Genomic DNA, 17,069 nt, shown 5'->3' on the forward strand with positions numbered 1-17,069 from the left:
TCAAAGTCTTTGTTCCAGGTGACGAAGCTGGTTGGTGGAAACAGGAATGGCGCTCAGGGATTCTCCTTCATGGACACAGGCCACTTCCCTGACCCCCTTGTCCACACAGTAGAGACAACCTCCACAGGGGGAGGGAGATGCACAGCTCCTGGCGAGGCTTTCTGGGGGTGGTGGCACCACTCTTGTAGTGGATGAGTAACCTGTCTGAGCCCAATGCTGTGTGAAGCAGTTCGTTTGTAAGAAACCACAGGGCCGTCCCGTGAATACAGGGGTGTGTCAGTCTTCTTGGCAGTGCCAGTCTTCTTCCCCATATTTTCTTTTTATGCTGTTGTTCATGTATACTTAGCCTGCACTGGGATCCTTTGTTAGACACTGACTAGCCTCATGGGAAGGGTTGGCTTGAGCCTGCTGTGAATATGATAGTGGAGATTTGGCAAACCCACTTCTCACTGTGAAATCCTCGCATCACACATTAATACTGAGGAGAGGAAGCACATCTCGCCCGAAACTGTGCTGAAAGCATGGTATTTCCATAACAGCCACACCTGAAACGTAGGTTACTTCTCAGTAGGATTTTATGAATACCATTGGATGTCCCCTAGGATACAAATAAGCTCCTCGAAGGCAGGGAGTTTGTCTTATTGCCACTACTCTGTCCCAGCCCCAGAGTGGGATATAGCTCATAGTAGATACCCAAATGGAGTTAGGCCTGAGTTTTCAAGGATAACTTTCAATTAGAGAAACATTTATGCTTTTACTTTTAATCTTCTTTTCCAGCTAAAACTGAGCGAGAGGTTGAAATTATACCGCCACAGTTCTCCAAGGTGACAGTAACGGACTTCTTCCAGAAGCTGGTATGTTGAACATTTATTTCATAATGACTTGAGGGGAAAGCTGTTTCATAAATTGCAAGTATGTAAAAGGCTACTTTTAGATGTTTTTGATTTTTAATTAGAGATGTTATATAAGATTATTTAAGATAATTTTAAAAAGATAATTTTATCTTAAATATGTTGGATCTTTTAGAGCAAATGGCAATTAACATTCTTGTATCACTTCGTAGCACGTATTATCCCAGATGGTATCATTAGTCTCGGAGCAGGGCCGAATGAAATCTGTAAGGACAATAAGGCATCGTTTCCTTTGGTTTTCAAAAGTTCCTGATTCAGCCTTCAGCTCCTACAGCTAATGATGCTCTATTCCAAAGGGCCCTTTATCTGTGTTTTCGGCTAATAAGAGATGGACGCCTCCTCGAAGCATTCACTTCACTGCAGAAGAAGGAGACTTGGGGTTCACCCTGAGAGGAAACTCCCCGGTTCAAGTCCACTTCCTGGATCCGTACTGCTCTGCTGCCGTAAGTGTGGACCCTTCTAAATTGGGAGCAAAACTCCCTGGCATCTTTGCAGACAGAGAAACTGGTAAAATATAAAGAGAGCTGCCCAAACAAATGTATGTGGGTGATTCAATGTAGGGTTCCTCTATGTAAAAGGCCTTGCTTTATGTGAAAGGTCTCTCATACCTTTCTTGCCCAAAGAGAAAAGGATTCATTTTTGCCTTCTTGAAGCAAATTTGTGCAGATAACTATTTGATTAATGAACTTGGGAACTGCTTTAGGGATCTGAATGAACAGAACATTGACCTTTATTTAAATCATACTTTCATAGGTGGCAGGAGCCAAGGAAGGGGATTATATTGTTTCCATTCAAGACGTGGACTGTAAGTGGCTGACTGTGAGTGAGGTTATGACGCTGCTGAAGAGCTTTGGCCAGAACGACATTGAGATGAAGGTCGTGAGCCTCCTGGATGCCACATCGTCCATGGTGAGTGCTGACGGCCCCTGGCAGCAAACAGCGACGTGGAGTGAAGTCAGTGTGAGTCCAGCCCCAGAGGTCTTTATCCGGACCCCTGCCTCCTGCCCGCATTTGTAACGTGCCACAAACGACTGAACTCCTAAGCGCGTCATCACTGGGATGTGCTCAACTTGGGTCAGAGAGATCACTGGAAAGCTTTTTTTTTTAATCCTATAGATCAGCGGTCCCCAGCCTCTTTGGCACCAGGGACCGGTTTTGCGGAAGACACTTTTTCCACGGATGAGGGGTGGGGCGGGGGGGGGGGATGGCTCAGGCGGTAACGTGAGCGATGGGGAGCGATGGGGAGAGATGGAGAGTGGCAGATGGAGCTTTGCTTGCTCTCCTGCCACTCACCTCCTGCTGTGCGGCCGGGTTCCTAACAGGCTGTGGACTGGTATTGGTCCACGGCCCAGGGGTTGGGACCCCTGCTATAGATAAAAGAACCAATTGATTTATTTTTCTGGTTAAATTCTTTTCAATTGCAAAAGTAGTACATACTCATGGTTAAAAAAAATACTGAATTGATACAGAAGGCCTTGAGATGATGTGTGGAAGATGCTCTCCGCACGTCGTCCGGGACAGTGTTAGCTGTTTCCTGGGAGATCTTGGGAAGCGTCTGAGCCTGTGCAAGTCCATGTGCACAGTTACATCCCTTTGTTTCCCCAAGTCGGAGGAATTGTGGCATACGCACTCTTCTGTGCTTGCTACATTCAGTTATGTACCTTGGACGCTTCCCTCTAGAACAGTATGTGTTTATTCATTCAACAAATATCGATTGGGCATCAACTGTGTGCCAGGCCCTTCTCAGGTGTTGGAGCTACAGCTGGAATTAGACAGATAAGGTCCCTGCCCCCACAAAGCTGGCACTAAATATGCAATAAGTGGTTGTGATTTTGGGTACGTGCTGTAAAGGAAATAAAATGTGTCATGTGCTAGAATGACTGGAGCTGGGAGGGGCTCCTGAGCAGGGCTTGCCCTGAGGCTTGAGTGACAGGAGGAACCAGCCATGTGAAGAGGTACAAGAGCACGTGGGAAGGGGCACCAACAGGTGCAGAGACCAGACCCTGCGGCAGGAATGAGCTTCACCTGCCAGAGGAACTAAAAGAAGGCCTTTCGGCCGGAGCATCTTGACAAGGGCCAGAGTGGAGGGAAATGCGGTGGGAGGGAGGCAGGGCTTCATCGGCAGTGGAGGGAGTTTGAAACCTTTTGAGACGGGGAGTGACGTGGCATGATGTTTATTTTAGAAGCCCGTCTTGCTGTCTGGAGGCCAGCCGGGTGGCCGCAGAGCAAGCTGGCTGTGGCAGTCACCCAGGCCAGTGACGTTAGCACCGTCCCACTAGGGGGTGACAGTGGAGGTGTAGAGAGGTGGGTGCACCTGAGACATAATTTGGATATAGAGCTGATGGATTTGTAGGTGACTTGTATAAAAAAGATGCGGGAGGGCTTCCCTGATGGCGCAGTGGTTGAGAGTCCACCTGCCGATGCAGGGGACACGGGTTCGTGCCCCAGTCCGGGAAGATCGGCTGAGCCCGTGAGCCATGGCCGCTGAGCCTGCGCGTCCGGAGCCTGTGCTCTGCAACGGGAGAGGCCACAACAGTGAGAGGCCCGCGTACCGCAAAAAAAAAAAAAAAAAAAAAGATGCAGGAAAGAGAGAGGACTGCACAGGTTTTGGCTTGAATTACTGCATCATTTTTCTTAATGACGGGAGACGGGGCAAGGTTGAGGGAGGCCGAGGAGAGAGAAAAACAAGTGTGTGGTTCGTGTGCCATTAGGCATCCGGATGTAAAGGTAAAGTAGGCAGCTGGATGTTCAGATCTTCAGTTCAAGGCACATGTCAGCCTAGAACTAAATATTTGAGGATTATCCGCACAGAGATGATATTTAAAGCTGTAAGATACTAAACGAAAGTACCCTCGAGGGGTTGAGGGTGGAGGACTCAACCCCGAGAGACACCACAAGCGTCTGGAGGTCAGTTAGAAGTAGGTGCAGACCGGTGGGATAAAGAGGGGCTTCTGAAACCAAGAGAAGAAGATCCTGCCCGGAAAGAGTGGTGTTTTGTGCTGAACACAGTTAAGACGTGGAGAATGAGGGAAGCAGAGCCATGTCTATTATATTTGGCAGCAGGACAAAAGGACACTTTTCATGGGGAAATGGCAACAGAACTCAGACTTAGAGAGGGTTGGAGAGTGAATGATTGTGTGATTCCATTGGTAAGAAATAGGCAAACCCATAGAAACAGAATGTAGGTTAGTGGTTGGTTGCCAGGGGCTGGGGCGTCGGGGAATGGGGAGTGTAACTGCTGATGGGACAGGGTTTCTTTTTTTTTTTTTGGTTGCACCGCACAGCGTGCAGGCTCTTAGTTCCCTGACCAGGTATCGAACCCACGCCCCCTGCAGTGGAAGCACGGAGTTCTAACCACCAGACCGCCAGGGAATTCCCCAGGGTTTCTTTTGGAGGGGGGTGGGAATGTTCTGAAATTCGGTAATATTAGTGGTTGCACAACTCTGTGACTATACTAAAAACCACTGGATTGTATTAAAATGGTGAATTTTATGGTATGTGAATTATAACTCAATTAGAAAAAAGAAGATAAAGTAGTCAAGGGACTCAGAGCATCTTGGGAGAAGGGATCATGAAAAATGGCACTTTTAGGGGTGGAATCCATAGCATTGCTAGACTAGTGATCAAGGTCTCAACCAGAAACAAAAGAAGTTTGTCCCAGAAGAGGATATATAAAAGTGCTGGGCGCTGGCCTGAGGGCTGGGGTCTGTTAGGCACAGCCGGAGGACCTGCATCTTTAGAGAGCAGCCCTGCCCTTGAAGAGACTGAAAGGCGTATCTGTTAGTCCTGTCACATTTCTGATTGAACCAGGCCAATGAAGAATCTGACGTAGGGATGAAAGCAAGGGTTCTGTATTCAGACTGCCTGCATTTGAATCCTGGCTTTCACCAGTTCCGTGACCTCGGGCGTCAGAGACTTGCTCTGAGCCTCGGGAAAATGGAGACTACCACCATTCTGACTACCACTGATGTCGTGGAAAGAATCGCAGGCTTGGAATCAAAGACCTGGAATCAGGCCCTGCCTGCTGTTAATAAGCTGTTTGACCTTCAGCAGGCTTCATGGTCCTCATCTGTATAATCTAAGATTTAGACGAGTGCAGTGGTTTCCAGCTGTGCTCCATAAGGCCCTGAGAGTGTCAGAGAGGTGCCCCAGGAAGATTTGGGGACTGGGTAGTGGGGAGCATGCTGGATGAGGACAGGAAACAAGTGAATGAGAGAAAGGGAAGACTTGTGAAAGGGAGCAGAGATATTGCGGTGGTAGCTGGGAGGGGACGTAGGGGTAAAGGAGAGTTTTTCAAAGGTGTGTGTTGATAGCACAGTTAGCTTGTGTGCAGATGGGAAAGGTTTAGGAGACAGGAGAGCAGAAAGGAGGGGATACCTGGAGGAGAGAGGGAGTGAGAGGGTCCAGGCACATGGGAGGGCATGTCTTTAAACCGGTGAAATAAACAGAACTTAATGGTTAAAATGGTAAATTTGACGTTATGTTTATTTCACGTTTAAAAAATTGGAAAAATTTAATATCCTCATCACAGGACCCTGTACTGTCTTTAAAGGGAATGAAGTTGATCTGTATCTGCTGGTGTGCGCTGAAATCCAGGATACATTAAGTGAAGAAAGCAGGGTGCGGACAAGTGTGTGTGGTGTATTCCTAAGGAAAGACAAATGGTGATTTATACTTACACACATATCAATACCTGTATATGAATGTTATCTCTAAAAGTGTAACAGATAGTGGTTACCTCAGGGGAAGAGCCTGAAAGCCCAGGTAGGAGGGACACCTACTGTTCACCTCATGCATTTTCATATCATTGACCATGAGTATATATTACTTTTCCAAATGTAATAACCTTAAAAGGTAGTGGTCTCTAGCCTAAATTACTACTACTGAGTATATTCCTTAAGAATTGTCCTTGTTGTTAAGAACCTAATTCTGTATAAGCATTTGTCACTGAGTTTCAGAATTATGTCAACGTCATTGTAAAGAGGATGCTATGAGTGCAGAATCTGAGTCTCAAACTTCGCAATCGTTTCTCTGACATCTTGACTTCTAACACCTTTCTCTTTCTTTTTCTGTGTGCAGCATAGTAAATGTGCCACGTACTCTGTGGGAATGCAGAAGACTTACTCCATGATCTGCTTAGCCACAGATGATGATGATAAAACTGATAAAACCAAGAAAATCTCGAAAAAGCTGTCCTTTTTGAGTTGGAACACCAACAAGAACAGACAGAAGTCGGCCAGCACCTTGTGCCTCCCATCGGTTGGGGTCAGGGTTGCGGGGCCTCCGGTCAAGAAGAAGCTCCCCTCTCCGTTCAGCCTTCTCACCTCTGACAGTTCTTTGTACTAACGTGAGGAAACAAAAGCGTTTCCCGTGCTGACTGGGCCTTCATATTTGTGCCATAGCGGAAAATTTCTAAATATTCTCAAATCCCATTTTCTCACAGCGTAAACCTACAATTGATATGTTTTTATGAATGACAGTAACAAGAAACCTCTAGAAATTTGTGGAAAACAAACTTATTAGGGGAGTCTCACCATATTGCTGCAAGTTATTTATTATATAAAGTATTGTAAATAGAATAATGTGGACATATGGCTGTTTTTAACGACTATAATTAAGACTCTTAGCTACTTACTATCAGAGTTAAATTAGGATTTCCTATACTGGTCCTATTTGTAAGTTTCCAGACTTGGGTGATAGATGGATAATTCCTTAACTCAGAATTCAGATGACCCCAAATTAAGGCAGGGCAAGGGACAATAATGATAGACTTAAATTAGTGTTACTAAAAACTGTCCCAAAGAGCTCCTTCCTAAGGGAAATTCATTAACCTAAAACAACAAGATTTTACTATTATTTCTAAATAATATGAATGCTGTTTCCAGATAAAGTCTAGTGCCAAATTTGTCATGACTTATTAGATAAACAACCATTTAGGAGCAACTTTTCTTCTATTTTATGTCATTTAAAAGTCGCTAACACAGTGGCAGTGTTAGATGAAGATGCTGTCTACAAGGTAGATAATATACTGTTTGATACTCAAAACATTTTTCATTTTGTTTAAAGTAGAAAGTACATAGTTGTATATTTTAAGCGTCTTTAAGAAGGGTTAAAAACATTGTATAAGGTCAGGATGTAAATGATTCAAGTTTAGAGCTCTATTTGACTTTTTAAAATGACATTCTTACCAACTGATTTCTCTTGCTATATGTTGATGACACTGTGACTCTAATAAGATTCACTGTTGGCATAGTACAAGTTATATAGCTTTTAAAAATATATCGACATGTAATTTTGAGAATTAACAAACTTAAATATTTTCTAGTGTGTAATATCAAAAGGGAAACAACCATATTTGGGAAAGTGTATCCATTGCTCTTAGGGCTATTTTTGTATAAATATTTACATAAATGCATTCATTTGCCTGAGTTAATGGTTTCCACTTTGATTTCACTTTAATTCCCTCCTCTTTCAAATCATTTTTACCCTAATGCACAAAATGTTATTGTATTTGATTTTTAAAAATTACTAACATTTCACAAAACAGGACTTAGCTCTCAAGTTACCTTAGTATCCCTGAAAACATATAGCCTCTTTAATTGTATTTATTTTTTGAATGAGCAGTTGTACATTTTGATCCCCAGGCTCTCCTCTCTGGATGCAGCTACACCTGCCATTTTCCCTTTTCTCTTCCCATTGTTGGGCGATACATTTACAAACACATTCTTTCCCTCCCTCGCACACATTGGCTTTTTATTTTAAAATGGGAACTCTGGACTCCAGGCTTTCTGTGTTCAGAAGTCATGCTCAGTGATTACAAACAAACTGTGCAGCTACCCGGAGGGAGGGATGGAGGGAGAAAGGAAGGAAGGAAGAAAAAAGGCAGGACAATTGTTTGTCTACACTGGCAGCCACCCTCAAAGCACAGGTGTATTAAGACCAGACCTGAAGAACAGTGGCTCTGCCAGAAGGAACAAGGGGCTTATGGTACACAGTGCTTCATTCATTGTAGGTTTGATTCCTTTAGATGGTCACATCCACCACCTTCCATGATAGATACAGGTGAAGGTCACACATTAAAATCTGCCCAAGCCGGCTTTTTGCTGAATCTTGAGAGTCCCTGTTTAAACCGACTCCCTTAGGAAGGTGTCCACCAGCCCTCTTCATGCTAGCAGGGTGCGGGCAGTGCCATCTGGGGCACACTACCTGAAGTAAATACCTGAGCCCAGAAAGCAGGGCAGGACAACTGGCAGGTGCCATTCAGGCCTCACTTCATCCTTCCCTAGTTTCTGTGAGAGGAAATATTGTTTCTTAATGTGAAAGAAAACAAGATCCTGTGGTTCGTGGTGTAAAGGAGATGCCGTGGGAAGAGCCATCACCTGGACTGGGTGAAGAACGCATAAATGTGCTGGGCCACTGACTGTCCAACCACCGGCTCCAGTTCTTGGATGGAAGCATTACTTAGTTGCTGGATACTTGGAAACCTCTGGAGCAGGAGAGGAGCTTTAACTTTCCCGACTCCTGGGATCTGTTGCACAGTTCGAAGGAGGGCTGGCTCGGAGATCAGAGCTCGTTTCTTCCTGAGTAAAGGGTTCTTACTGGGCTCTTTGGTTTGCTCTTCAACCTGAACCGAGATGAAAGGAAAAGCACATGAGTGCCCTCTAGAGGACTGGAGGTTTCTTAAAATTCTGTTTTGTGGAAATTTAGTTTTAGTTTTTCCATTTGGTTCAGCGTGATTCACCACTGCAAATATTCTCATATATAACATGAATATAATTTTTCAGGCATCAGTAAAATTATTAAAAGATGAACTATATGGAAAACCACTAGGTTAAAAAAACCCAACACATGAACTTGCAGACAGAAGTGCAGACAAAAGATACATGGCGGGACTTCCCTGGCAGTCCAGTAGTTAAGGCTCTGCCCTTCCAATGTAGGGGGTGCAGGTTCGAACCCTGGTCGGGGAACAAAGATCCCACAGGCCGCGTGGCCCGGCCGAAAAAAAAAAAGAAGAAAAAGATACGTGTGGATGAGGCGAAGAAGCTGTTGACAGTGTCACCAGCCTAAGTGCAGAATAGTGCATGATGGAGTCATCACAGCCTGGGAGGCTAAAATCAGGTCTCCAACTTGATTGCTTTGTTACATACTTGCCTAGAATGGAGGGCAAGCTCAGATAGCTGCAGAGGCAGCTTCTGAACTTAAACTCCTCAAAAAGGTTTTAGAAACCAAACCAGTCACTGACAGAGATTGACCTGATGGATTGTACCTATAATAAGGGCAGCTGTCTGTCAGAGTAGCAGGTCCAGGAAGGTCAGTCAAGAGTCCTAACAGGGCTATCGTGGAGGAGTAGGAATCAGTACTTACCAACTGGATAATGAGACAGGACGCTTCCGTCTGGCTGGCCACTGGAAGCAACACCATCCCCAGATCCAGCACAGTAAATTTCTGTACGGCTGGAAAGTACTGTTCACTCATGTGAGTTTTCTCAACTACTACAATCCCTTGAAGTTTACTGGACTTCAATGAAAAAAAAAAAGACAGGAAACTATTTTGTAACAAAATTCCATTCAAGACTAAGAAGCTATCCAAGGGTGCTTGGAATGGCCAATGGTTTTATATAAATTATTCCAAGGGATAGACAGAGGGGGGATAGAAGTCCATTTTCAATTTGTTTCTTTAATTCAGTACTTACGTTTCTAACCCGAACAAGTCTCTTTCTGTAGCCATTTCCTGCCACCAAATCAGCTTCGGTGATATAAAGAATGCAGGATCTGCTAGACAAGTAAAAATCTACCGGTGTCAGGCCATCCTCAAAAACGAGTTTAATTTTTCCTTAAAATACAGAAAAGAAAATAAGTTCCGTGAGCTTTGGATGAAAAGACGGCAATAGGTAGAACGTTTTTAAAAAGTGGGCTAAGGTGAGAGAGGGCTTTAGTAGAGGGAGCCCACCGACCTTGCATCCCCTGTGCCAGCTGCGACCCGCGCCATTTCTCATTGGCCACAATGTGCCCAAACGGCACGTGCATGGGGCCTGTGCCATCAAGGGTGTTCCCTTCCATCGGCTGCCTGGATCTAATGAGCGGAATACAAGACGGCACTTGAGCAGGCTCTCCGGCACACGGCCCCGCGTTCCACTCCCAGCCCCGGCCTCTTTGGCAGGGGCCCGTCTGCAGTGTGTTCTTTAAGAGGTTGATTATTAGCCAAAGTCTAAGAACCAGGAAATTCCTGCCCTAGAAGCCCCGTCCCTCATCTGCGTCACCTGCCTGGCCCCTGACACTCCCGCGCCGTGGCTCCTCCATCCAGTCCAGGGCGGGGGCCGAGCCGGCCAGGGCCCAGTTCTGGGTCTCCCGCGACATTACCTGCGGCGCCCCACTTCCGGGTTCTCTCCTGCGCGCTCTCCAAGTCCTTTATCCTGCCCGTCCTCTGCCTCCCCTGGCGCCGGATAGGCTATGGCCTCAGAGATCGACACGTGACTGGCCAATAAGAGAATGAACAGCGCACACAATTTCAGCCCTGGAGAGGATTTGAGAGTACCCGCTGGTTGCCATGAGCGACGGGTGTGCAGTAACCTTCGCTCTGATTGGTCTTGGGAAAAGCAGAGCCAATGGCAGACGTGGTTGTTGCGAAGTCCGTTGCGTACAAAAGGCGTCTGGGGCTAGGCCCGTTGGAGGCGGCGCGCTTTAGGGAGTGGTACTCGGTTCTGAGATCTGCTCGTCAGTCCAGTGCCGGTCTGGCCAACCCCCGCAGCAAGGATGCTCCTGGGGGTCCGGAGAGGTGGCAAGAGGCAGTTTGTAAGTATATCTGCGCCCGGCCTGCGCTCTGGCCCGTGGGGCCGGGAGTTAAGTGGGAAGGGGTTGGGATTTGGGATGGAGGCAAGGTAGCGGCACAAGAGGAATTGGTTTTTCTTTCGAGAAGCCCTGAATTTTCGTGTTTGGAACACGGATCCTCTATCCCAGTGTCGGCCTCAGTCGATAGGACTCGTCCTGTCTCACGTGTAACTTTCGCTCCGGTGTCGGGAGTTCACTCCTGCCGGCACAAACTTGCTCCACTACTGAATATTCCTCTGTGGGAAGTCATTCTTGATTCTTTCCTCCGCCACGCACCATGTACACCCCACCAGCAAGTTCCATAGATTCCACCCACCAGATGCATCTGGCAGCCGTCCCCGCTCCCACCCCGCCCTCCATCATCTACCTGCACTGCTGCAGCAACTCCTCCCTATTTCTCGGTCTCCGTTCCCGCCCTTCCCCTAGGTCCGTTCTCCACAAAGCAGCCAAAGGAATTCTTTTAAAATGCAATTCTGATCGTGCCCACTGCCCACAAGTCACACACACAGACGCTCCAGCTATTCCCACCTTTAGGTTTATTCAGGCCTTTGTCTTTGCTCTTTCTTCTGCCTAGAATGTTTCCCTGCAGACCTTACCATGGCCACTCTGGCACTGCGGGCGCACACTTCCAGGCTCATTCTCTGACCCCTCCTCCTATGATACTTCTTTGTAACCACTGCCCCCCACCGCAATGGCGTTGCTCCTGTCTCCCTTTTCCATACTTGCCTGGTGAAACCCCAGACCTACTTACATCCAGTTCTCCATAAACTTAATACTTTAAATACAGAGAAAGCATTTTGATAAGGGTACTCCTGAACTCTGTTTCAGTTTGGGATCAGAAAGCATGTCTGACTTGGCTTCCTGTTCTCAGCCCTATGACCTGCTGAAGTCATTTTAGACAGGTGGATGTTGAGAAGCAAGGAAGGCATAGTTGAAGCATATTTTTCCAGTGCAATTTTGCTAACTCAGCATCTTTATTGAGGTTTTTGTTGTGTTACTGAGTTCCTACTGTGCGTGTGCCAGATACCCACAATTGATTGACAGCCTATGGCCCCAAAGGCTAAAGGGTAGACAAACCTATAAGTCATTCAACACAAAATGGTGAGGGAAAAAGTGCCGAAGAGGCATATAGCGGAAGGGGCAGCAAAGTCAGCCGAGAGAGTTGACCTGGGCCTTGGGAGGAGTAAGGAAATAGAATTCCAGGTGGAGAAAACAGCATGTACAAAAGTCTGACAAAGAGTCATTTGCTACGTGGGAACAGGAAGGCAATTCTGAGTGCTACAGCATGTGTAGGGATGAGGAGGGCCCGCCAGAAAAGAATCTGGGGCCACTGATAGGAACCACCTGATAGCAGCCTTAGCAGCCTTCTGTGCCAGGAGAGGACATTTCTCTGTCAGCCCGAGAGTTTTCATGCTGGGTTGAGGTAAGATCATCCTGTGTTTTATTAGAGACTAGAGGCAGGAGAACCATAGTTAGGAGATGATTATCGTGGTACAGGGGAGAAATGTTCAGCATACTATGTGAGATTCACTCTATCAAAAAATAAATAAACAAAACTCACGAGGCCTTTTCGAAGGACCTTCTGGATGCCAGCCAGGCAGCGGGGGATGGGGGAGGTGGCAGACAAGTGTATATCCTGGAGAATGGTGGGATTCAGCAGTGGCTGCTCTGGAATCCCTGCTCTTGGCGTTGGCCATCAACGTGGGACTGGGGGTGGGGGGTGGGAGGGCTGCAGAAGGCATTTGGAAGGTCTGCTCGTCCCTCACTCCTGAAGTATGCCCAGAACCCTGGCTCTTCCCCTTAGTTGCATCTTCCTTTTCGCCCCCGTACCTTGCGCCCACCCCAGCCTGATTAGTCTTCCCTGGGGCCACTTTCAGTGGGTGCTTCTCACTAGGTCACAAGATCTCCTTAGTCTGGTATCAAAACTCTTAAATGGAAGCAGTCCCCACTCTGACTCCAGCTCATTTTGCTAGCCTCTCCAACTCACATGCCTCTGTGTTCCAGCGAACTGGAGTGCTTATTTCTAGAACACTGCCACTACGTCTTGCTTCATTCCTTCATTCCTTTTGCTCCCTCCTCCTGGAATGCCTTTCTATCGCATTTCCCAAATGTGAGAGCAGTGGCCATCTTTGAAGACACAGTCTAAATGCTCTGAGATTTTCTCCAACAGGACATCAGCGGTCCCCTTGCTGGCCCCCAGATCTGAGGGAGCCCTTCCCTCCCTGGGTCACCTCAGCACTTTGTCTTTACCTCTGCCTTGGCACTTTCCATGATTCTGTGTTGTATTATAAATATCTGGGTGTTTCTCCTCTGTTCTGTCCCTCCTTAAAGATGAGGACAAGATTTCTTCATTGTCGTGAAATGCTGTCATGGCGTTTTGCCTCTAGTAGATACAAATGAATGGCTGGTGCACAGGAAATGAAGATTGGGTTACACTCAGAAACTTCTCAGGGCCTCCCAGTTGCCTAAAGCAGGGTTCTCCGACTTTCACTGTGTGTGAGAACTAGTTTTTGTTACTCTGCATCTTTGAGATAAACTACCTGAAGTCCTTATTAGGCCCCTACCAGGCGTTAGACAATGTGCTAAGTGCCAGAGTTCCAGGGTTGATAAAGGCAAGAAGGTTGCATGCTCTTAGGAAGCTTCCATCCAGCCGGGGGGGGGGGGGGCGGCAAGTGAGTAAGTAGTGCTGTGAGACCAGTTGGGGTGCTGGAGGGGGACTCTGCGGGATGGTCAGGGAAGCTGTTCTGAGGAAGGAAGGGCCAGAGGGTTCCCACCGAGGGCAGCTATATGGTGCTCCCTGCATGGGCACGTGTGCCTGGCCAGATGGGGCTTGAGGATGGCAGGGGGAGGAGTGGACCTCCTGGTGTGACTAGATCCCTGGGTGACCAGTGCAGGTGTTCCCTCCCAGGCCCAGGGAGGTGTGGTCGCAGTCCCCAGAGATGATCCCATTGACCTCTGCTGGGTTTCATTTGTGCAGAAACACATCATCCGTGGCCTTCTCCCTGCAGCCAGCATCGCACCGAAGCCAGCTGTGCCCCGCACACCTCCTCCACGTGGCCCCAGCCCCTCTCCAGAGAGACCAAGGTGAGTCTCGGGTGAGCAGGCACTGAGGTCACCCTGAGCTCAGCCACCAAGTGCTGGGTCCCGGAACTGTTCAGATGGGTAAGAAAATCACAAGGAGGGTGATTAGAATCATGTCCTTTGAAATACGTATCACGGTTCCATAACGAAGCACTTAATATGGTTTCTCCGTGGGATAATGGTCTGTTCCTTTCAGGTCTGTGGAGTTCTCACATGTCATAATTGAATGCAATTTTTCAAAATATAAAACACTGAAGCACAAATATTTAGGTTGATAGTATGTTAAAAGGAATTTGAAATGTGCACATAATTTTCTTTTTAAACACAAGTCTGCCTTTCAGAAGAACTGCTTTGCAGGAAGGAAGAAGTGAGCTCGCTTGCCAGGGCCCGAGATACCCCTATCCTTCAGTGCTCCTAACACACCAGAGAGCTGACTTCTTTTATACCTAAGACCCCTGCCTATGCCCTCCAAAATTTTAGGCACAGGAGAATTTTAGACTTTCTTTTTAATCCATAAAATACATGGATACATGGCTTAACTGTTAACAATGAGAAATAATTTCACTCAGGGGTGGTACCTTCTTTTAGTGTTCTTTGAATATTGCATGCCTCCTGATAACAAACACTTTGAAATATTTTTAGTGTTTGTTTTTTCCTTCGGTACAATCTTGATAACAAGAAGAGCCATTTATTAGTGTTTCCTCTGTGCCAAGGACTCTGGTCAGTGCTTAAGAAGCACTGTTTCATTTCATCCTCTCAACGATCCTGTGAGAGAGGTCCTGCTGGCATCTCTGTTTTGAGCTCAAGTGTTAGTCATTGGCCCAGGGTCTCACGGCTGGTGGGTGGTGGCATCGCTGCGATGGACTTGTAGGTCTGTCTGGCTCTTCAGTGTTTGTGTGAACAACCCTTAAGTTGTGTCATTAGAACTGAAATGTTTATGTAGCAGCAGTAGTGAGAGAGTTAGCTTCACATTCCATTATAAAGCAGAAAAACAAACAAAAGACCACGTCATTTCGCGGCAAGCATGCTGTAGACTCGTTAGAAAATCTTTGTTGTCTCCTGTGTTTTCCAAAAATATATTTCTGGATTATAATCTTTATTAGCCCCAAATAATCAACATGGTTTTGGCAAATTTGGCCTATTTCTAGGTTATTTTACTCTAAAAACTAACATTCAAATTAACCTCTGACATTATTCCACTTCACGTCTAGCGTAATAGTGTAAGAATCTTCCAGCAATCACTTCTATTTCCTCCTTCCCATCCTTTGCTACTGTCGTTATATGTTTTAATTCTATATGTTATAAACCCCACAATATGGTGTTCTTATTTTTGCTTTAGATAGTCTTTTATCTTTTTCTAAAGCAGTTTTATTATATAATGGGTGTACGGTAAACTGTACATGTTTAAATGAATAATTTGATGTTATGACATATGTTTATACCTGTGAGACCATCACCATAATCAAGATAATAAATGTATCTATCATACCCTCAAGTTTCCTCATGCCCCTTTGTAAATCCTCCCTCCTTCCCCCTCTCACTTCCCATACCTCGGCCCAGCCCACCCTCATCCCCATCTTGCCCCCATCCCAGGCAGCCATCGATCTGCTTTCTATCACTATAAGAGTAGCCTCCATTTTCTAGACTTTTTTATAAATGGAATTATACAAAATACTTATGCTGGGTTCTTGCACTCAGCATAATTATTTTGAGATTCATCCATATTGTTGTGAATATCAGTAATTCATCCTTGGAATTGCTGAGTGATATTCCATTGTATGAATATGCCACTGTTCGTCCATTCACCTGTTGATGGATATTTGGGTGGTTTCTAGTTTTTTGGCTACTAGAAATAAAGCTGCTATGAATATTTGTGCACAAGTCTTTGGACCTGTGGTTTCATTTCTCTTGGGTAAATATTTAGGAGTGGAATAGGTGGGTCATATACTAGGGATATATTTAACCAGAAACTGTCAAACTATTTCCAAAGTTGTTACTCCATATATTTTCCCACCAGCAGGGTATGAGTTCCATTTTCTTCACGTGCTCACCAATACTTGGTTTGATCAGGTGTGTGTGTGTGTCTGTGTCTTTATAACTATTTGACAATTAGCCATTAGCTCTCATTCACATTGACTGTCTATAGGTTTATTTATTTATTTATTTATTTTTGGCTGTGTTGGGTCTTCATTGCTGTGCGCGGGCTTTCTCTAGTTGTGGCGAGTGGGGGCTACTCTTTGTTGCTGTGTGCAGGCTTCTCATTGCAGTGGCTTCTCTTGTTGTGGCGCACGGGTTCTAGACTCACAAGCTTCAGTAGTTGTGGTGTACGGGCTCAGTAGTTGTGGCTCGCGGGCTCTAGAGCACAGGCTCAGTAGTTATGGCACACGGGCTTAGTTGCTCCGTGGCATGTGGGATCTTCCCAGACCAGGGCTCGAACCCATGTCCCCTGCCTTGGCAGGCAGATTCTTAACCACTGCACCACCAGGGAAGTCCCTGTCTATAGGTTTTTGAAGGTGGTGACAGGTGCATAGATAACAACGTACAGAGCTTGTTTGGTGAATCTTCATCTTCATTGCACTTTCTGGACAACCATACTGATAAAGTATGGGATGTTCCTTATTCCTTTGGACCAGACAGTTTTGTTGAGCCTGGAGTCCATGTGCACACCTGTGGTTCCTGTCAACTTCCTGGCAAATTTCTGGATCTCTTCAGGTGTCCAAGGGTCACCTTTCTTGAAGCTTGCTCCATGGATGTGCTTGTGAAGGTTGGTGGGTTATTCTCTGGTCACCACCTCATTGATGGCAGACTGGCCCCTTCTTCTCTCCACCCTTGTTTGTGAGAGCCATTCTGCCAGGCCCAGGTTGAAGGGATTGTCTTAGCCAGTCTTTTAAATTTTGGACATTCTAATAGGTGTGTAGTGGTATCTTTATGGTTTTATTTTGCATTTCTCTAGTAACTAATGGTGTTGAACATCTTTTTTTTTTTTTTTATAACTTTATTTATTTATTTATTTTTGGCTGCATTGGGTCTTCACTGCCGCTCACAGGCCCTCTCTAGTTGCGGCGAGTAGGGGCCACTCTTCGCCGCAGTGCGCGGGCCTCTCATTGCGGTGGCCTCTCGCTTTGCAGAGCACGGTCTCCAGGCGTGCAGGCTTCAGTAGTTGTGGTACGTGGGCCCAGCAGTTGTGGCTCACGGGCTCTAGAGCACAGGCTCAGCAGTTGCGGCACCCGGGCGCAGCTGCTCCGCGGCA

At 46.3% G+C, this 17,069-nt stretch overlaps 3 protein-coding genes and 1 pseudogene across 6 annotated transcripts in view; 2 read left to right on the forward strand and 2 right to left on the reverse strand.

Moving 5' to 3' along the window:
- RHPN2 (rhophilin Rho GTPase binding protein 2) overlaps positions 1–6,694 on the forward strand; it is a 57,064-nt gene extending 50,370 nt beyond the window's left edge. The window contains exons 12-15 of the mRNA XM_082676934.1: positions 778–854; positions 1,208–1,354; positions 1,665–1,820; positions 5,991–6,694. Coding sequence (XP_082533060.1) covers positions 778–854; positions 1,208–1,354; positions 1,665–1,820; positions 5,991–6,257 — 647 coding nt within the window. The 3' untranslated portion in view covers positions 6,258–6,694. The remainder of the gene's footprint in view (positions 1–777; positions 855–1,207; positions 1,355–1,664; positions 1,821–5,990) is intronic.
- A 149-nt stretch (positions 6,695–6,843) lies between these two features.
- Positions 6,844–10,354, reverse strand: FAAP24 (FA core complex associated protein 24). 3 transcript variants are annotated; one of them, XM_082676932.1, is made up of 5 exons: positions 10,271–10,354; positions 9,865–9,983; positions 9,604–9,743; positions 9,276–9,428; positions 6,844–8,535 (listed from the first exon to the last, which is right to left on the reverse strand). In XM_082676932.1, the coding sequence occupies exons 2-5, from the start codon at positions 9,968–9,970 to the stop codon at positions 8,287–8,289; spliced, it is 648 nt and encodes a 215-aa protein (XP_082533058.1). In that variant the 5' UTR covers positions 9,971–9,983; positions 10,271–10,354; the 3' UTR covers positions 6,844–8,286. The 3 variants fall into 3 exon arrangements, with proteins under 3 accessions (XP_082533058.1, XP_082533057.1, XP_082533059.1); XM_082676931.1 differs by having other exon boundaries at positions 10,175–10,297; XM_082676933.1 differs by lacking the exon at positions 9,865–9,983 and having other exon boundaries at positions 10,271–10,284.
- A 216-nt stretch (positions 10,355–10,570) lies between these two features.
- CEP89 (centrosomal protein 89) overlaps positions 10,571–17,069 on the forward strand; it is a 79,308-nt gene continuing 72,809 nt past the window's right edge. Inside the window, exons 1-2 of the mRNA XM_082677011.1 lie at positions 10,571–10,702; positions 13,716–13,822. Coding sequence (XP_082533137.1) covers positions 10,664–10,702; positions 13,716–13,822 — 146 coding nt within the window. The 5' untranslated portion in view covers positions 10,571–10,663. The remainder of the gene's footprint in view (positions 10,703–13,715; positions 13,823–17,069) is intronic.
- LOC309836829 (large ribosomal subunit protein eL31-like) lies at positions 16,317–16,665 on the reverse strand (annotated as a pseudogene). Its single transcript has one exon. The product of its transcript is annotated as a large ribosomal subunit protein eL31-like (transcript).

This window comes from Grampus griseus, assembly GCF_964374135.1.
Source record: "Grampus griseus genome assembly, chromosome: 19".
In the NCBI taxonomy this organism is placed as follows: Eukaryota; Metazoa; Chordata; class Mammalia; order Artiodactyla; family Delphinidae; genus Grampus; species Grampus griseus.